The 22,077-nt window shown below is 32.7% G+C and overlaps 3 protein-coding genes across 3 annotated transcripts in view; 2 read left to right on the top strand and 1 right to left on the bottom strand.

Moving 5' to 3' along the window:
- Positions 1 to 4,333: 4,333 nt before the first annotated feature.
- On the top strand, positions 4,334 to 11,024 carry HELRODRAFT_172184 (hypothetical protein; the record flags this gene model as incomplete). Its single annotated transcript, XM_009018866.1, has 9 exons — positions 4,334 to 4,358; positions 4,513 to 4,642; positions 5,154 to 5,206; positions 6,476 to 6,576; positions 6,870 to 6,930; positions 7,259 to 7,333; positions 9,016 to 9,165; positions 9,618 to 9,776; positions 10,528 to 11,024. The coding sequence occupies 9 exons, from the start codon at positions 4,334 to 4,336 to the stop codon at positions 11,022 to 11,024; spliced, it is 1,251 nt and encodes a 416-aa protein (XP_009017114.1).
- A 1,221-nt stretch (positions 11,025 to 12,245) lies between these two features.
- HELRODRAFT_185556 (hypothetical protein) lies at positions 12,246 to 17,328 on the bottom strand. The gene is made up of 4 exons (XM_009018865.1): positions 16,570 to 17,328; positions 13,268 to 13,708; positions 12,474 to 13,126; positions 12,246 to 12,370 (listed from the first exon to the last, which is right to left on the bottom strand). The coding sequence occupies exons 1-2, from the start codon at positions 16,945 to 16,947 to the stop codon at positions 13,517 to 13,519; spliced, it is 570 nt and encodes a 189-aa protein (XP_009017113.1). The 5' UTR covers positions 16,948 to 17,328; the 3' UTR covers positions 12,246 to 12,370; positions 12,474 to 13,126; positions 13,268 to 13,516.
- A 1,164-nt stretch (positions 17,329 to 18,492) lies between these two features.
- The window catches only part of HELRODRAFT_99451 (hypothetical protein), a 13,607-nt gene continuing 10,022 nt past the window's right edge, over positions 18,493 to 22,077 (top strand). The window contains exons 1-5 of the mRNA XM_009018864.1: positions 18,493 to 18,593; positions 18,863 to 19,137; positions 20,047 to 20,079; positions 20,943 to 21,060; positions 21,428 to 21,617. Of these exons, the coding sequence (XP_009017112.1) occupies positions 18,906 to 19,137; positions 20,047 to 20,079; positions 20,943 to 21,060; positions 21,428 to 21,617 (573 nt within the window). The 5' untranslated portion in view covers positions 18,493 to 18,593; positions 18,863 to 18,905. The remainder of the gene's footprint in view (positions 18,594 to 18,862; positions 19,138 to 20,046; positions 20,080 to 20,942; positions 21,061 to 21,427; positions 21,618 to 22,077) is intronic.

Here is a 22,077-nt window from a genome sequence, read left to right as displayed (position 1 = left end):
ATGAGTAGTTAGTTAGGTAGGTGGTTTTCTGGGTGGTTATACAGAGGAACAAATAATTTGCGACCCGCTGGCTGTAGCGCTGTTTCAGTAAACTGTGATGATCAAACTGTTTCTGAAAAGTTGATTTTAGTTTAGTTTAATAGTGAATATTATTTTTATTTATATAAAACGTGATTTTTATTCTGTTATTCAGGATCATGTATATGTAGAATTAATATAACCGGATGTTATATAAAATTTCAAAAATTTCAGAAGGCATATCATCAAATAAAGACTTAATCATATTATTTTATTCAGTTTCGTCACCTTTACTTCACAATGAAATTTTTGAAATCGGAATACTGAATCCGTTTTGTAATAAAATATCTAACTGTTGTAGGTATAGTACAAATTTGGAAAGTTCATGCTATATATGTTTTTAGAAATTAAAAATGTCTGTATTGATTAATATGCTTATGTATTATATGTAGTGATGGTTCTATGCCGAAATACTAATTCAATTTTGAATGTATTTTGAGTCAAAAAAATTCTAGTTTGATTTTCTGCAATGAAAGTTGACTAAGCAAGTTTCACTCTGCATGGCATTTTATGGATACAACTTTAAGGCTGAGAATCGAACTTGCGATGACCATACCAACACTGTTTATATGTATTAAAACTGTCATCGTCATCACCAACAACATCTTCAGCCTCATCATCATCATCACCAACAACCACAGGGCAAAGACCTCGAATTCAAGATGGCCGGTCCCAGAGGAGAGCTGACCTTGAAAATTTCCTACAAAGCTGACCTTCAGGCTTTCATCGGCAAGGGCGTTCAAGACAACCAAAGCACCTTGACCTTCATCTTTTACAAGCCTGACTCCGCCCTTAGCAACCTCAAACAGCTGTGATTGGCTGATGTTTGCTGAGGTCAGCTGTGATTGGTTGATCGCTGTTAGGGTCGCCTTTAATTTTATTTTATTAAATTCATTTACACTTCGGTGAACAATAATTTTGTTTTAGACAAATTTTACTAGTTTGGTCCGTAAGCATTCACAGATAGCAACTTATTTATAATAAGAATTTTTGATTTTAAAAATACGTATAAACTTTTTACAACTAAAAAATTTTTTATGACGCAAAATTCTTTTTCTATCTAAATGAATATTTCAAATATACCTACATTCAAATGTAAAAAATTGTTTCAGTCGTAAGTAATATATGCAGTGTGCAGTTCCATATAAATTTTCAACCATAAATATATGTAACAATGAAGGAACATTCATCTCAATTCATATTAAATGTACGTTTATATTTTTTTTTATAAAATTATCATGAACCTTGCAATGATAAACTTTATTGGTGAAGTCTGCGTTGGTTGATTCAATTTAACACAACACGAAAAAAACACCTCAAAATATGGAGATACTGTACAACTGTGCATCATTATACAAAAATTTAAAAACTTCCTTTCATCTTCACGATAGCTCAGTTAGTAAAAGCGCCACGCCTCGTGTTATTGCTACTACGACATAACCTGGTTCGAATACTGCCTGTCCAATACTCAAACACTATCATACACTATGCGTGTGGTGTGTATGTGTGGCGTGTACGTGTGGTGTGTATGTGTGGCGTGTACGTGTGGTGTGTGTTGTGTGTATGTTTGGTTTGGATCTGGAAGAACAGTCCTTGTAGATCGCTGGTCTTACCATGCTCATAGATAAATTGGTGTGTAACCATTTTTTTAGCTAAGAATCAATCAAACTTTGCATAAATTTTTTTTGTTGTGTTATGTTATGTTATGTTTTTTTTCTGTATTTTGTTTGGCAAGGGGCTTTGCCCAAGCTTATAATAATAATAATAATAATAATAATAATAATAATAAATGTTACATCTGTAGAATCCAAATGTAAAGTAAACCAGTTCAGTTCAACAATCTGCCTACATTATGTTCAATAAAATTAACTAGAACATATGATGGGCAAAAATATATCTCCAATGAGGTTAAACAATGATTTATGTTTACGCATTATTTTTAGAGAAATTTCATTTTTTGTTTTCTTAACATATTCCACACCGGCTCATAACAGAGTTTTCAATCAATCAACCAGCATTTTAACCTAATTATGGTACACTCTGCCATTCATTATTGTATTCATCCAACTTAATTACGTAATTTATCCATTCATAAGTTCACTCATTTTTATCTTAATTGTTTTTCAGATCATTCTTTTATTCAACTTTCAGTTTACTGATCCAGATATTCAAATGAAATGGGAAAAATATGGACCATACTCTTTTTGATGAATTTTTCCATCCATTCATCGAATCATTTATTCATTCATTCGTTCATTCATTCATTCGTTCGTTCGTTCGTTCGTTCATTCATTCATTTGTTCGTTCGTTCGTTCGTTCGTTCGTTCGTTTGCTCTTTCATTCTTTCGTTCATTCGTTCGTTCGTTCATTTATTCATTCATTCATTTATTTTTCAATCTATCCATCTTGCTCAACTTCGGAACATTAATCCTTTTTCATGTCACAAAGTTTTCATTCTCTTGCAACCATGTGCACTGTTGTCGATCTTTAGAATTAAAACACACATGTGTGTGTAGTGTGCAAATGTGTGTGTGCGTGCGTGTGTACGTGTGTGTGTGTGTGTACACATGTGTGTGTGTCTATATATGTGTCTTTGTGTGCGCGCGCGTGAGTATGTTTGTACGTGATAGAAAGAAAGCTGTATCATTTACTTTAAATGAAACTTCACATATAACTTTAAATAAAACTTTTCGAATTAATCTGAACAATGAGAAAGATTAATAAACATTAAAATAAAGAAATTTTACGGTATAAATAACAACATAGTCAGCAAAATAACGCATAAAATTCACCAAAATGGTCGAAAAAACTTCACGCGCCAAACACCAACTGAAAATAAACGCGAAACTAACAGCAGCTGTCCTGTAATATATGATTCATTGTCGATGGGATGGATGAAAAATGAAGAAATACCAACCAAAAAGTGAAAAATCTACACAAACATATACAAATATATACCATCCCCGACACACACACACACACACACACACACACACACACACACACACACACACACACATACATACACACACACACACAGATTTATAATTTAAATGGGTAGATCAACATCAATGGGTAGATCAACATTGTCGGTAAACATTACAGACAAAACAAGATGGAGAAATAATAAATACGGAAATAACACAGATAACAACAAAAAACAAAGAACAACAAAGAAATATTTTATTCAAAACTTCCCATGAATAAATTTTGGAGGGGAAACTTCAAAGGGGAGGATCACATGATCACAAGGGAAGTTCAGCTTCAGTCGGTCAGTCGGTCTTTACAAAATTTATACCGGTACCGACTTTTATATGCAAATTTGTTAGGGTATTTTATCGTACCGTTACGTCTCGGTATACAGTTGTAACGGTATAGCGTTGTATCGGTATACCGCTGTATCGGTATACCCTTGTAGACATTTTAGTTTTTTGATAAAGTTTTTATGTATCAATTTTTGCAAAAACCTTTTTTATATATTTTGGACATTTATGAAAAAATATAGGAAATTGATAAACCGTTACAAAATCATTCATGAATGTTTGATAAATTTATTGAAACAGCATGAAAAATACATCGGAAAAACTGCCTGAATACCGAAGAAAATTTTTGAGTTAATATCATACATAGATAGATACATTCATACATACATACATACATATATTCACACTTGAATACATGCATACATACATGCATGCATACATACATACATGCATGCATACATATATATTTACTTTGTACAACGAACATTTCCGTTGCTGGGATAGTGTGTGCACATATGAGGAAGACTATGAAGATGACAAACAGATGTATATATATGTATATCAGGTTATAGGTATGCATGCATGTATGTGTGTATGTACGTATGTATGTTTGTATGCATGTTTGTATGCATGTTTGTATGCATGTTTGTATGTATGTTTGTATGCACATATGTTTGTGCGTATGTTCGTATACATTCTTCATTTATAATTACCTCAACAAATTCAATCACGAATTGTGAACAGCCTGCCATCAGAGCAGCGTTCCCACCAGTAAAAAAGAAATAAATTTTTTGACTTTAACTTGAACATTTCTTACTTCACGTCGCCAGCAGAAACCTTGCAAATAGTTTATGCAAATAAATTAATTGAAACGCTTTTTAAAATTATTTCCATTTTTTCAATTATTTGCTTAAATGTTCATTAAAACTTTTATTTACGTATATATATATGTTGTACTTTTAGCATTGTGATTTTTACATTTACATTTTTACATGCGTACATTCACGTTGTGCGTATGTAAGTATGCTTGTTTGTTTGTACGTATGTATCTATGTATGTGTGTTTGTGTATGAAAAGAGGAATAGTCCTAATACTCTACGACTAACCACATGAAATACTTGGTATGTTCCAACTGGTAATCATGTTAATCAACAAACGCATGTGCTTGAAGGTACGTCGGGTCTAGTGATTTGTTCACACGATTCTTCAATTCTTGATATAAAGATTGATCTGAGCTCATTGTACTCTGATCACAGTTATGTAAGTGATAGAGTAGTGGTCTTGACTCAAGTTTGCCCAAGGTTGGTAAAAGCTTATGGCAGATCATGGAAGGCCTTGAATGAAAGATGTTTTGTTGAAGCACTGGCGAAATCTTCTGTGGCGAATACATGCCAAACTGACGATGTTGATCATGAACTTGCTCTGTTGAGTAGTGATATAAAACGAACTACTGACGATTAGGTGCCTGTGCGGGTGATTTATCGTGAGTAGATAGATGCTGCACCTTCGTTTGGTGGCGAGTGCAGACGTGCGAAGCGATTCTGTAGGAAGATGGAAAGAATCTATAGGAACTGTCCAGAAATTAACCATAAAAGAACTGGGCACTCCCACTGAAGACTAAAAATAAACTTTTTTCTGACAAGTATACACATTATTGGAACAATATCGTAAATAGTAACAAAAATCAGAAGAATTTTTGGCAAGTTGCCAATAAAATGTTGGGTAAAATTTTGGCGAACAATTCTTTTAAGGATGGTTAACTCTCTAAATGCTGTTCAGATTTTACAATTTTTTGATGATAAAATTATAAAGACAATTGAGACAACAAGGGCTCATCCTAATGTTCGGCTTCATGCTGTCTCAAAGTTGGATGAATGTACGTTTTACTGCTTTCCGTTGTTTACTGAAATTCAGTTTAGGGAAACGGTACTTAAATCACTAGCGAAAACATGCAGATTAGACACGGTCCACACGTATATCCTCAAAAGTTACTTAAACTCATTTACATGCTTTCTGACGAGTTTCATAAACTTTCGTTCACTTGTTGGTAAATTTCCTTCCAACTATAAACATGCGATGATTCAACCGATTTTGATGTAAGCTAACTCAGATGCAATGAGGTGAGTGACTAACTATAGATCAATATCAAATCTTTACTTTATTTCAAAGGCTTTGGAGTGTGTCCTTGTGGATTAGCTGTTCATGGAAGATTAAATGGCGGAAATAAAATTTATTATCAATAATAATAATAACCAATCAAATATAGTACTTATAATTAATATCATAATTATAATTAATAATTTTATAATATTCATATTGTAGACGCGTATTAATTTGTATCTCGAGTCAACAGCCGCACGTATGTTTTGTATTGTATGTACATTCTGGTGTATACATACAACATACATAAAAACATACAAACATATACAATCACATGAACATACAAAGCGTATACAATGCCATACGCATATAAACTACAAAAGCGTATGCATGCATGCATACATGTGCACACACAAATATACAAAGTATGAATATATACATACATATATGGACATGCATACATAATGATATATACATACAATTATATACACATACACTCACAAATTTGTATATATAAACATTACGTATATATACATCACATATAGAAGTGCTTGTATAAGGAAACATCTCTGAGAAAAATTGTATACATAAATTTAATTATATATAAATGATGATTATGTCGTATTTTATAATTTCATTTTAATAAATTAATGGATCAATCAATTGACTAATTAATTAATTAATTGACTAATTAATTAATTAATTTGACATTTTGACGTTTTCAATGTAGATAAAGAGTTATTTTTATAAACATTCGCTGGTCGAATTCCTAATAATATCCGCAAAATTCAAATTATTTTTTTTTATGGAAAATTATTTTATTCTATAATTTAATAAATAAATAAATAAACAAGTGTTTTAGTTTTAATTATTACAAATGAATAACGGAAAAACGCATAATCGATAGATACAATTGATAAAAAAATTGCTTCAACTTTTTGATAAACTTTGATAAACATGAAACATTAACAAAAATTCTAGTCAACAACAACAACAACAATAACAACAACAAAATTCATTGTCACCAACAACAGAGTTGTCACAGATTCGTAAACTCGACAAGAGCAATAACACTAATAACATTAAGTTCATCGACTTTGATGACATTAACAACAAAATCAGCAACGATAACAATGTCATCACAACAAAATCAACACTACTAACAAACCGTCCAGCAAATCCTACTACCCCTACAAAACTGCTGAAGTTCTGGCAGGCCTGGCCGTAACAACAACAGCAGCAACAAGAGCAACAGCAACAACAACAACTCTTTCATAAAATCCTCACCCAACAAAATCAGCTAAAAACCCCAAAACTCCCCACCAGAAAGGCTCCCCCGACGACACCCCATAAACAATGAGGTCATTTTTCAAGTTCAAGCCCTGCAACCACCATCACCACCATCCCAATCCGCACCATCATTCGAAGAGGAATGATGAACTGAAATACGAGAGGGAGATGACTCAGTGGAGACCGTTCAGATACGTTGGTAGGAGATGAAATAATTTGTTTATTCTATCGTTCATTCATTTATTCATTTGTTCATTCATTTATTCATTTGTTCATTCATTCATTAATTTGTTCATTCACTTTCATTCTTTCGTTCATTCACTTTCATTCTTTCGTTCATTCACTTTCATTCTTTCGTTCATTCACTTTCATTATTTATCACTTTCCAAAGTTGTTATGTAAGAATTTTAACCCCATAAAGAACCAAAGATCAAAGAAATGGAACAAATATTCAATTAAATTTAGTGACGTAATTATGGCTTGATTTAATTAATTATTCATAAACGTAAACAATTATGAAAATCTAGGTCAGCTGACATCATTTGCTGCATTCCTATTGGTCTGCGCGTCGACATGGAGTGACAATTGGATGGCTGGTTCAGGTGAATGCATTATTGACTTTGTATGCATGCATGCATGCATGCATGCGTGTATGTATGTATGTATGTATGTATGTATGTATGAATGTATGTATGTATGATTAAATGAATGAGTGAATGAGTGAATGAGTGAGTGAGTGAGTGAGTGAGTGAATGAAAAATGAATAAATGAATGAACGAATGAACAACTGGTAAAAGAATGAACATAGAATGTAAAGAACTTAATAAATTTAAATAATATAAAAGAAAAACACAAAAAAAATATGAAAAAGAATAAAAAAAGATGAACAGATAGAAAGAAAGAGAAAAAAAATTTCGAAACCGACGCCAAATCCAATGAAAATCGTGCAAGGAGAATTACGTCAAGATGATGATGATGATGATGATGATGATGATGATGATGATGATTCGAAACCATGTGAGGATGATGATGATAATGTTATAATGACGATAGCAATTCCCTGTAAAGTGACTAAATTGTTGCGGTGTGGATGCCACTGTTGTTGATGTTATTATGGACGTTGTTGTTGTTGTTGTTTTTGTTGTTGTTGTCAATGTATTTGTTGTTGTTGTTGTTTTAGTGTGATTAATCTATTGCTTTTGATATACAATTGATGTTTTTTTTAAAGTCTTTCCTTGAATATTTAATATTTATTTAAAATTTCATATACTCAATTATACAGACACTCATACACACTTACATACACACGTACATACACACACATATACACACACACGCACGCACACACATACATACACAGATACATACACACACACAAATACAGAAGTGAAGATAGGAATTTGGTCAACCTGCTATTTCAACGAGACAGAAACACTATTCTGTGAGGCCAAACGACCATGTGCGTTTTAGAAAGCGATGATGATGATGATGATGATGAATATGATGATGATGATGAATATGATGATGATGATGATGATTATGATGATTATGATGATGATGATGATAATGATGATGCTGATGATGATGATGGTAATTATGATGATGATGATGGTAATTATGATGATGATGACGCTGATGATGATGACGATGTAGTTTATGATGGTGGCAAAAATGGTGATGGCGCGTACGCAAAATTTTCAACGGCAACAACTCGTTGACACGCCTGGAGTAAGTTCATTAAGAAAAATGACCTTCATTAAGGAAAATGACCTTCAACCTTCTGACCTTGCACCCCAGTGACGTCATCGTTGCGTCAATAACATACGCCAGCGCGTTGAATGACGATAACATGATGATTTATTGAAGATGATGATGTGGCTGATGATAATATATTTTTATTAATACAATAAATTCAATAACTACTACTTCTACTACTACAACTATTACTACTACTGCTACTGCTACTACTACTACTACTACCACCACTACTACTACAACTACTACTACTGCTACTACTACTATTACAACTTCTACTACTACAACAACAACTACTACTACAACTACTACTGCTACTACTACTACTTCTATTATTACAACTACTTTTACTACTACTATTACTACAACTACTACTGCTACTACTACTACTTCTACTACTACAACTACTACTGCTACTACTACTACTTCTACTACTACTACTACAACAACAACTACTACTACTACTACTACTGCTAGTACTATAGTTCTATTGCTACTGCTGCAACCACCACCACCACACACCATTCAGTATGGATGAGTACGATAATCGTGATGATGGTGGCCACACTGACGTTCGCCACACTCGCCAACGTCCTGTCTTTCTTTGGCATCTGCTCGTCGTCTCTTGGCAAGAAGTTATATTACTACAATTCAGCCGGAGAGATTAATCTTATTTGCGGTTGGTTTGATCTGGATTTTTTGTTGGTTAATTTTTCATTTGGGTGCTTAAGAAGGTTTATGTGTGGCTGTAAGTTTATTTGTTATCGTGTGTTTGGTTGTTTGTTTGTTTGTGTGTTGGTTTGGCTGTGTGTTTGTTTATTAGTTTGTTTATTAGTTTGTTTATTTGTTTGTTTAATAGTTTGTTTATTTTATTGTTTAATTATTTTATCATTCGGTTGTTCCAACATTCGTTAATTAATTAATTATTTAATCGAATTTTCTGTCAACTCGTTAATTCATTTATAAATTTTCTTTTTCAACCGTTCATTTATTTTATTTATTTATCAATTTATCCATCCATCATCCGTCCATCCATCCGTCCATCCATCTATCCATCCATCCATCCGTCCGTCCGTCCGTCCGTCTGTCCGTCCGTCCGTCCATCCATCCATCCATCCATCCATCCGTCAGGCTTAGTAACGCTCTCAGTGGAGACTTTGTACTCCGTTGGCATGTACACCATATACAGACTGTCTCCGTACTACCTGAGCTACGCATTCGGACTCAGCTGCTTCTCCACCCTCCTCTTCTTTGGGGCAGCTATTTGCATGTGCATTGATGAGTTGGTGGGTTCTGTGAGAAAGATGATGGGTTACGATGATGACGACGATGACGATGTGAGAGTATGATGACGAAGGGAGAGTGTAATGAGGAAGTGAGAGTATGATGACGAAGTGAGAGTATGATGACGATGATGAAGAATAAGAAAGAGATAGCGATGAAGAAAATGGTGATAATGTCGTTAAAGAAGATGATGGTAATGATAAAGATTATGGTGATGATGACGGTTATAATGAAGGTGATGACGATGATGATAGTGAAGAAGAGAATAAAAAGGTTGACGCTAAGCAAAATAGTGGAAGGTTGATGATTAGATATTTAGACATTCCATGTGTTTGTTTGTGTTTATGTGTGCGTGCGTGCGTGCGTGTGTGTATGTGTGCGTGTGTGTATGTGTGTGTGTGTCTGAGTGTCACAACTTTCAAGAAGAATTATTTTCTTTAAACTAAAATCTGCTTAACGTCAAATTAATTTTATAAATTAACGTGTCGTCCCTTTGGAGTGAAATTTTAAAATTCTTTCTTTTCAAACGTTCCGATCAATCAAATATTTTATAAGAAAAAACTATTTTTGTTGAAAAACTGCATATTTACATATTATTATTATTATTATTTTTATTATTGTTATTATTATCATTTTATTATTATGACTTTTATTAATTGAATGGGATAAATAGCACTGCGTTAATTTTTGTTATGAATTGTTTAAATTTTTGACTACTACTGCTGCTACTTCTACTACCACTACTACAATTGTGCAGCTGCTGCTGCTACAGCTTTTACTACCACTTTTGCTACTACATCTGCTACTACTTCTGCTACTACTTCTGCTACTACTTCTGCTACTACATCTGCTACTACATCTGCTACTACTTCTGCTACTACATCTGCTACTACATCTGCTACTACTTCTGCTACTACTTCTGCTACTACTTTTGCTACTACTTTTGCTGCTACTACTTCTGCTACTGCTACTACTTCTACTACTACTTCTGCTACTACTTCTGCTACTACTTCTGCTACTACATCTGCTACTACATCTGCTACTACTTCTGCTACTACATCTGCTACTACATCTGCTACTACTTCTGCTACTACTTCTGCTACTACTTTTGCTACTACTTTTGCTGCTACTACTTCTGCTACTGCTACTACTTCTACTACTACTTCTGCTACTACTTCTGCTACTACTTCTGCTACTATTTCTGCTACTACTGTAGCTGCTGCTGCTGCTACTACTATTCTCATACTAATATAATCTGAGAGAAGATTTTAAAGAAATTGAAAATAGTAATTATATGAATTAGTTTTGTCGAGCGAGTTATAAAAGATTGAATGAATGTAATGAATGACTTGTGGTGGAAATTTAGCGCAATTTCATATTAATAATTTTTATTATTTTTAATAATATTAAAATGTGATTATTCTGAATAATGAATTATATAGAGTATAAATCTTCTTTGTGTCTTATGTGTGGCTGCTTTTGTGTTTCTTAATAATTCACGATTTCTCAATTTGTCATTCATATTAATTAGATAATTTAAAGAAATATTTGATCCAATTGTTATTGGTTGATAGATACAGAGTGAGAGAGAGAGAGAGAAAATAGAGTGTGTGGAAGAGAGAGAGAGAGAGAGAGAGAGAGAAAGGAGAGAGAGAGAGACATTTTTATAAAAGTTAAAAAACGCGTTGTTTTTAAATGTCGTCTGTTTGGCTGTTTTTTTGTAATAAAAATATTTGACCTCATATAAACTATTTTTAAAATATAGTAAAAAATATGAATGGATGAATTAATGAATGGATGGATGAATTCCTGAGTGGATGAATGAATGAATCAATCAATAAATGAATGATATATATATATATATATATCGCTTGCTAGCAGGAACGGCGATACTGATTGCTTTTTGGTTACCACCAACCGAGTCATTCAATCTAACTGTACTGCTTACTAACATTGTTAATGTCATTGTTATTACACACATACATGTTAATATATAGCATATGTATGTAATGTCACTCACGCGCGCACACACACACAGACACACACACACACCCTCACATACACACAAACACATACAGACACACACACACACACATACAGACACACAGACACACACACACGTTAATGTTAGATGGTTTTACCGCTATAATTGTTGATGTTGTTTAGTTCCTTAAAACTCTAATGTAATGTGAATTTGGAGTGCTTCGGCTTAACATGCTACAAAATGTTAAAGTTATTATTGCCATTGACATTTTTCTTCTTATTATTATTATTATTGTTTATGTTGTTATTATTATTATTGTTGTTGTTGTTATTGTTGTTTGATGTCCTTATTGACACTGATCACGCATTTTTGGTGTTGAATTTAATAACTTATAAAGTTTTTATGATAAATTTTGTGGAATTATAAATGTAGCAGGAAAAAAATCCTTTCACAAAATTAGAAATGAATTTTTCAAATTAAATTCATTAAAAGACTTTTGTTTTTTTAATCCAACATTTGTCTTTACAATCAAAATTATAAATAAACTGGTGACTTATATCGAGCCAGACTTAAATTATGAGTAGGTACTATAGTTCAATTCTGATTTAAAATCCAACATTCGTCTTTACAATCAAAATTATAAATAAACTGGTGACTTATATCGAGCCAGACTTAAATTATGAGTAGGTACTATAGTTCAATTCTAATTTAAAATTTAATGGATAAATTGTAAAATGGTCAACAAAAGCAATGTGATAAGTGTTTAAGACTTTATTTTTTTAAAAAAAATTAAGACATATCATATTTAGCGTTAGATGTGTTGGCGAATATTTCATTTCATATATTTATTTAATACAATTCTCGCTTTTCAATCTTTTTTTCGGATGCAACATCAACAACATAGACACAGTGCGTGCAAATACACCTGAAACAACGAATTACACATTACATGCTGGTATAAAGTCAGAAAGAATGTCACTTTACTTAATGTTCTCAAGAAATTTTTGGGTATAAAACAGGAGTGGCAAAACATTTTTGCTGTGAGGGCCGCATTGAGAATTATTTTACGTTTTACGGGCCGCAAATAGCAAATTTTTTCGACCCCGGGGGAGAATTTTTTAAGATTTGGGGCTCCTTTTTCTTTTTTTGGTCACGATGTCTGGTTGACGACTTTAATTTTGGCAAACAAGGCCTCGCTGTTAGCATAAAATAGCTTCGCGGGCCGAAGTTTGCCCACCCCTGCTATAAAACATAAAATTCATACACGTTAATATTGCAAACTGCATTATATATGAGATTCTAAAATGCATTAACCAATTATTCACCTAAGTTCTTAAAAACTTGAATAACATTTTAATTTAAACCACATTTCAGTTTAGTAGAATAATTAAATTTTATAAATATATCGAGAAATCGTTGAAACAAAATCACAATCGAAATATCTGATTTCAAATCAAAGATAGTTAGCAAGGTTTACATCAATCAACCAAATAAACCTGACGAACATCTAAACAAACAAAAGAAGGAATGAATGAGTAATACCTATTTAATAAATATAAAAAAATAATAATTTATAAAGTAAATTATGTCTCATAACCCGAACATTACCCCCTCTGGAAGCAAACCCCTCTCTCTAAAATACCCCCACGAAGTAACAAATGGGTAAATTTGACAAAGTAAGAATAGAAAGATTCAAGGTTCGCCAATCAAAAAATCAAATGAATAATCAAAAAAATTAACAAAAATTTCAAAAGATTTGGCATCACCCTATCATGCCCCCCTGAAGAATCTGGACGATGGAAGGGTCCTTTTTGGCCCCCTCAACAAACTCCTCTAGGGAGAGGCTACCATCGTGGTTCTTGTCCATTTCTTGGAAGATTTTTTCCGTGCGTTGCTCAGCTGACTTGCCGTCGTCTAGGTGTTTGTTGCTCTCTCCTATCATGCAAAATATCGCCTGTTTGGCAGAATTAGTAATTTATTATTTATTAATTTATTATTTGATAGTTATACGTGCATTAATTAATTAATTCATTCATTTATTCATTCATTTATTCATTCATTCATTTACGAAAATATATTTATCTATCTTTCTATCTATCTATCTAAATATCTAGGTTCAATGCGGATCTCAAGACGACTCTGTTTGTAAAATTTAGTGGGGGTGTTGTTGAAACGATGTTTCAAATAAAATTGATTGACTGGTTGACTGGTTGATTGATTGATCGATTGATTAATGCGATAATAATAACATTAATAATAGCAACAACAATAATAATGATAGCAATAATAATAAACCACTATTTGAAACACTCGCCTACCAGCCAGGGTACAAACGAAACCCGATTAGCGAAATTTCCGTCTAACTTCAGCCCAACCAAATTAGCATTATCGATGTTTTAATAGCATGAAATGACTTAAACGTATCATAATCATCATTGCATAGTTGAGTTTATTTTGATAGTTTCGTGAGAATGCCACTGAATGTTCATTTAAACTGCCTACTATCGCATTTCTAATACATGTTCATCTACATCGATTGATACGTTGTATGACATGTACGTGCTTGAATGGTTTTGATTTGAATGATGGTTTTAAATGCAAAGCGACGTCAAGGTTGGAGTTTTGGGATTGCGACCTCAGAGAAAAACATTTTTGTGGGGATTTTTGAATGAATTTTCTGGTTTTTTTTTATGAATTTAGGTCATATTACAGCAGTTGAAATCGTAAAAACTTGTGTCATTTGTACTAGATATTGTTTAAATAAGATGAAAAAATATTAAGTTAGAATTGTAAACTTTGGCTTGCAATGAACTTAACCCATTTAGCTGTGGAAAAATTGTAAAAAAGTTAATATTCTTATGAAAATTTTCTAAAAAATACGGAACATAAAACGTACCTAAAGGTATGATCGTTATCTACCTCTAAACACCCGGTCAGTTAAATATTTCTGAAAATGCCAGCGCTAGTCAAGAGTTTAGTCACAATACTCTCGAATACATTTGTGAATTAAAAAATACCCTTTTTGAGAAATTTTGAAAAACATTTTTTTTATTAAACTCTAAAAAAAACTGTTCACATTGCATGTTATAACTTTTGAAATACCTACATTGTTTTTGCCGGCTTCGAGAAGCCTTTAATATGACGACAGTGCAGTAAAAGTACGCAGTTTGATTATTATTAATCTCATCAATTATTATTCTTGAATTTTTTTTGCATTATTAATACTATTAATATCCTTATAAATAATAACAGTAATGTGGTAGTAGCAGTAGTTATAGTAGCTCCAGTAGTAACGGTATTAGTAGTAGTAGTAACAGAATTTGGAGGCTGTAGTAGTAGCAGCAGTGGCAGCAGCAGCAGTAGCAACAGTAGATAAGTACTGAGAATGACATCGTGAGAAGATGGAATGTAAATAAAGTTCATTTATTAATTTGTTGAGAAAATGAACTCTCAATATTCTGATGAGGCTTTCTAATACGTTCTAGGAATAATAATTCGGAATTTTAAGAGTAAATTTGTGGGAAATTCTTTCGACATCTGCGTGTTGGTTTGCCTTCTATAGCTTTTCCTTCATTAATAAATACCGTATTGTGTTCAGGGCAAGGTTTAGGGGCCTAAAAGCCCTGGAACGTGACAGAGCTGAACCCCCTAATTACTTTTTTAATTATTATTTTATTATTTCATTTTATTATTTTTAAGATCAGGCGGCTTTTTGTCGGTGTAAAATGAGAAAATGTTTGCAGTATATTGTTACAGTAGAAGTCCCCATATTTGTTCATGGCAGTCCCCATGGCAGTCCCCCGCCTGCCCTACATTAAATACGGTCCCGGTTGTTTGAAAGAGTGCAGGCTGGGATAACATTTTGATATCTGTTGATCAATTAGTGGTTTAATTATTTCGAAAAATATTTTTTTCTGTGCTTGTTTAGATCTCTGTCTATCTGTCAATGTGTATTTGACAATTTTCTTGTTCGCGTGCGTGTCAAACAGTTTGTGAGTAATAATTTTTTGCGTGCGAAAGTATGATAATTGAGGGAATGTATTAATGAGTTGAGCGCTCAGTTTGATAGAGCGAGGCAGTGCAAAAAGATTTTTCTCTCTTGGGATAGTTGCACATCAATTGCTGCTGATTTGTTTGACGTCAGCAGTTTATAATATGGAGCTCTATGTCATGACGTAATCGATACGTCACACGACTAGCAACAACGACGATACATCATTCTACGTCATCGTTTATTAGTAACAACAGCCACAACAACAACATCGTATGTTCTCTATATATATCTACTACTATTTATGCATATATATATATATATATATATATATATGTGTGTGTGTGTGTGTGTGTGTGTGTGTGTGTGTGTGTGTGTGTGTGTATGTGTGTGTGTGCGTGTTTGTGTATGTGCGTGTGATCTCTATGAATAGTTAGCAATGAAAAATGTTTACTCTAGATTAAGACGTTGCCACAGAGATTATTAACTAAATGGCGATGCAGATGATGACGACGACGATGACGCTAATTTCAGAAACAATGCGAATAATAGAAAATATTTTCGAAATGACTTTAATAGCAAAGAAAAAGTAATTATATTCTTTCTATAAGAAAGGCAAAAACTACACTTCAAGACAACAAATTTCCAACAAAAAATCTGCCGTTCTATGAAACAACAATGAGATAAATACAAAAGAGTAAAAGGGATAGAAATATAAGCAAATCTTCATCAGTATATTCACCAGATATATTATTGAATAACTTTACAAACAAGTGAGCCGTCTCACATCGACGAAAATTAAAAAAAAATAATAACCGACTAACCGACACGATTTCTAGCATCTCTCCTTTCGAAATCGACCCATTGCCATCCTGGTCGTACATTTTGAAAGCCCACCTCAACTTTTGCTCCACACTCCCCCTACTTGTGATGCTGAGAGCACACAAGAACTCTTTGAAGTCGATCGTCTGGTCATTATTGACGTCAAATGTCCTAAAAACGTGCTCTGAGAACTTCGAAGCGTCACCACTCGGAAAGAACTGGGCGTAAATTTTTTTGAACTCCGTGACTGTTAGCTCCCCACTGGGACAGTCCCTTATGAAACCCTTGTACCACTCGTGAATTTCTTCGTCTGTGAACTGGGTGAGGGCCTTCAAATCTTCAATATCCTCCTGCTTCATTTTGCTCGATTTTTTACCCATTTTTAAAAATTTTCTTAACTGGGTATGTAGTTTTGGAGGTTTTCTTCAAATTTGAAAACTTAAAGTAAATCAGTTTACTTTAAACCCTATGAAACCTCTGCTGATGTAGATGACTTGAAAGAATAGATGTGGACGATTTGATGACGTTGACAATCTCTCCTCGATGAATAGTTGAGTCAAACAATTATTTCATTTATGTCAGCTACAGGACAAATTTATTTCATCTAACTTGATAACTCAAAATTCAAAGTAACTAAAAGATTTTCTTAAAAACTGAGAATAAAAAAAAACAATTTTTACCATACCATCGTGAAATTTATCTGATTATTTAGCATGAATAAATTTTGTAACGGCTTGCGAGCAAAATAACCGCGTACCTACCTATAACTGCAATTTCAACAATGCTATTAATCGTATATATACAACAAACAAACACACGCACCGCACACACACACACACACACACACAAACATATATATATATATAAACACACACACACAATATAAAATCAAATAAATATTTTATCAATATTAGAGAATGGCAAACTTTGAAGATTTGTGTCCATTGTTGAAATTTCATTAAGCAGTGCAAAGCACATGCAGTCAGACAATGAAGTACCATTGTGGAGATAAGCTAGTGAATGAGCCACTACAACAGTTCTGTTCTGCTCTGCCTGGTTCTCTCCTTTTAATCTTATAATTCTGGAATTGTTTACCGAAGTTAATCAACTTTTTGTCGAAAACAATCAAATCTTTTATATCTTCAGTGACATTTTCTCTCTAGATGATTTGTGTTATTATCAATATTATTCCTCCTCCTCCTACTACTACTACTATTACTACTACTACTACTACTACTACTACTTTGTTTTCTCACAATACATATATATATCATATGGTAGATTTAGGACTCCAAGTGTGACTTGAACCGTTTCAAGAAATAGTTTATATTTTGAAGCATTAATAATTAATCTAGGACAAACGAGCAATTATTCTTATCAATGTATCTTTTGCTATCTCATATTATGGAAAATTCAAGTAACCTTCAAGGACTATGTATGACGCCACTAAACTACTATATAATCACGCAAACGAATTAGCAGCTCATAGTGACATTATTTTAATCTGACAGCCTACAGATACTAATTTTGAGACGATTAATTGATTTGTTCCTTTGTTTTTTGAAGTGAATATATTATTTTCACAAATCTCAAAGACCATTTTGTTCTTATTAGCGCATGATCAAAACCATGAATGGCTATTGAAATCAATTTCGCAATGATTTGGATGAAAAATGGGACATCACATTCCTCAATGACTTATAATACAAATAACAACGTGAAAATATTAAACATGACACTGTTTGTATTGCAGTACTCTGAATACAAACACCAAATACAAATAAAAGCCACACAAATACGAATATCAGATACAAATATTTGATACTGATACGAATCTCTTGTACGAACACGAATACTTGTTGGTACATCCCTCCTTTATCCAGCCATCACTTATCTAATACATAATACATATAGTATATAAACAACGGAATTTGAATAAAATTGATTTAAAATATAATTAAAATTAATGTTTTTTTCCAAAAGAAACGAACTTCATTTAATTTAACAAAGCGAAAAGAATGAAACTGTTATTTTGGCTTTTTAATTAGTGAATTTTTATTTTTTTGCGATCATTTTTTCATCCTAAAAAAAATGTCTTCATCTTCATTCATGTGCTGCTTTAGCAGCTTAGCTTTCTCTACTTGTTGTCTTTTTTATTTATATTTATTAATTAAATTTTTGAATAATTCGTTATAATTACACAATTACTCTATTTAAAATATTAAGTTTTGTAATTATATCCTTAATTTTAGCAAAAAATTCTCTAAAAATTGCATTTTAAATAATTTTTTCCAGAAATATCATAAAAATAGTAAAAAGTCACTAGTCAATCAACAATATGGCGGAATTATTGTCCATCCAAGTTCAAGTTCCTCTGATAAAAGCCCCTCAGGGAAAAATAATCTTCCCTAATCAGTACTTAATTAGTGAAGAGTGTGATTTGAATAAAAAGAAAGCGCCATCTAGTTTCCTGTCCAATGATGTTGGCATTGACTGTCTGCCTTCCAACAGGGCTGTCAATCTTGAATTTAAAAATTTAACTTATTCTGTTTCTGAGGGCAGAAGAAAAAGTAAACTTCCATTATGAATATATTTTTCAATTTTTTTAATTAATTTAATGCATTTTTTCTATTTCATGAACTTTTTTAAATACTTTGAGTTTATGGTTATTATATTTAGTATTATAATTTTCAATATTAGTTTTCATACTCAAGTTTTATTGATTAAAAATTCTTATCAAACTAAAATTTAATCACTACTTCTACTAAATCATTAACATGTTGGGTCTCTGTGGGACGGTTTACTGTGTGTGTGTGTATGTATGTGTGTGTGTGTATGTGTGTTTGGTGAGTGTGTGTATGGGTATTAAAGTTATAAAAATTTCCAGTTGAATACTGACTGAAAGATTGTTTAATTCACATATTTATGTTATCCAAAGCAATGCACTGATTATGTAATATATGTTGTATGTATAAATGCATGCGTGCATGTATGTATGTATGTGTATGTATGTATGTATATGAATGTATGTTTTGTATAGTTGATTTTTTTTGTATTTTACATCATATTTATAAAACAAATGTTCTTATCTTCAATAGCATCGTTGTATCTATGATTCACTTTGTGCTCTAACAATGCAAGTTAACTGTAATATTATATATTTTATTATATGTATAATATAATATAATATATTATAATTTTAATATGAAATAATATTAGTCATGGCATAGTGGCTCTGAACACCATTGCTCACACAACATCAAGTTGACAGATATTATTTTATTATGTTAATCACCGCCCTTATTGATTGGTTTCTTCTTAATTTGGTTGTGTCCGTAATTTTGTTTTGTGTGTGTGTCTAAAAGATAATCATGTGCACAAATGATATGATGATTAGAAACAATTAATTTGTTTTTCAATTTATTTATTTATTTCTAAAAACAAAAATATTTTATACATTTATTTTTTTTTTTCTCCAGTCAGTTTAAGAAATTTTTGGGACTGCCATACAAGTAAGTTTGTATTTGTATTTTTTTGTATTTCGCACATATTTATACAAACAAATACATACAAACAAACAAACACACACACACACGCATACATGCACACATACAAAAATATAATTGTTTCATCCAAATTGTCTGCAATCAGCAAACCTGCTGATGCTATTTGTCATGTAGTACTGCTGTGTATTCTGGTGATAATAACAATTTTGTCAAATAAATGTCGCACTATATTCTCTCTTCAACTTAGCTACAGGCATCTACAAGCAACAAACATACCAACACACATACATTTACACTTAAACGTTTCAAAAACACCTCATACCCACATACGTACATAATTATAATAATAATTATTATAATTATTATTATTGTTATAGTGTTATAGTAATCTTTCTTAGCACACAACTAACACAAACCCTTTCATTCTAGCAGGACTGCTGTTCAAGTTGTCTTAGTTTATGAATATCAATATTATGTTTATACATAGTTGGCTATTAGGCCTGCAAACATCATTGAAGATAATAATTACAATATATAATTACCAACACACACACACATTCGTACAAACATAGGCACACTCACATGCGAACGTACACGTACACACACACACACATTTTTTTAAGTGTATACGTCCATGTAGAAAGACAACACACAAAACTAGGCACATACACACACACACACACTCACACACACATAACTATACACTCAGATACATACTTAGACACACAGGCACTCACACATACAATTATACATGCAAACACAGACATACACATACAGGCATACACATACAGGCATACACATACAGGCATACACATACAGGCATACACATACAGGCATACACACTCACGCACACACACACACACACGCAGGTTACAAGACAATATTGAAGAGTATATCTGGCAAATTTAGTGCAGGCAAGTTGACTGCCATCATGGGTCCTAGCGGGGCTGGCAAATCTTCTTTACTCAACCTTCTTACTGGATATAGGTTGGAATGTGTGTGTGTATGTGTGTGTAAGTGTGTGCGTGTGAACATCATATTCATATATGTGTGCGTGCGTGCGTGTGTGTGTGTGTGAGTTTTTTAGGCTAGAGTCTAGAGTTGGTTATGATGTGTTTGTTCATGTTCAAGTAAATCAGTATTATTTCCAACAACTTTATCATTGCTTTCATCTTCTCGCTGACAACCAGCATTCATCAGGCGCTTTCCATTTTGCCACTAATGAATAATTATAATAATAATATAATAATAATAACCACTAATCAATTAGTTAATTAATTAATTAGTCAATTAATTAATTAATTAGTCAATTAATTAATTAGTCAATTAATTACTTTCCACAACCACAACTTAGAACGAAATCAGTGGAGGGTGAGTTACTGTGCAATGGAGTGGAACTGGACAGGCGGAAGTTTCGCAAACAGTCCTGCTACATCATGCAAGACGACCACCTCTTGCCCAACCTCTCGGTCCAGGAGCTCATGATGTGCTCAGCCAACTTGAAACTGCCCGAGAAGATGCCCAAGAAGAATAAAGAGGCCGTGGTCAGTTTGTGTGTGTCTTGTGCTTGTGTGTGTACGTGTGAGTGTGAGTGTGTGTCTGTGTGTAAAACAACAGCACCAACAATATTAATAATAATTATAATAAGAAGAAGAAGAAGAAAAAGAAGAATGGAACTAAGTAAGAAGCTACACTATGAACTAGTGTCTGTAGTGGTAATTATTTAATTCATTCCAGACACCAACTACTTCATATGTGTGAGACAAACAGTTAGGAACATTCTCAAGTCACACATTTTATGAATGTATAAATAGATGAGTAATGAATGAATGATTTGAGGAATGAACGAACGAACGAGTAAATGGATGAATGAATGAATGGATGGATGAATGAGATGAATGAATGAATGAATGAATGAATGAATGAATGAATGAATGAATGGATGGATGGATGGATGGATGATTTCAGTAAGGAATGAACGAACAGCAAACAAATGAATGAAGG

The sequence above is a fragment of the Helobdella robusta genome, assembly GCF_000326865.2.
Source record: "Helobdella robusta unplaced genomic scaffold HELROscaffold_23, whole genome shotgun sequence".
Taxonomy (NCBI): Eukaryota; Metazoa; Annelida; class Clitellata; order Rhynchobdellida; family Glossiphoniidae; genus Helobdella; species Helobdella robusta.
The sequence above is the reverse complement of the archived record's forward strand: the minus strand, read 5'-3'. Positions and strand labels throughout refer to the sequence as shown.

What these genes read in the sequence shown, in the direction of transcription:
- HELRODRAFT_185556 (XM_009018865.1), bottom strand. Translation starts at nt 16,947, where the DNA reads ATGGGTAAAAAATCGAGCAAAATGAAGCAGGAGGATATTGAAGATTTG. An exon ending in AGATGCTAGAAATCGTGTCG is followed by an intron (nt 13,709 to 16,569) that starts GTTAGTCGGTTA and finishes TCTGCCAAACAG; the next exon opens with GCGATATTTTGCATGATAGG.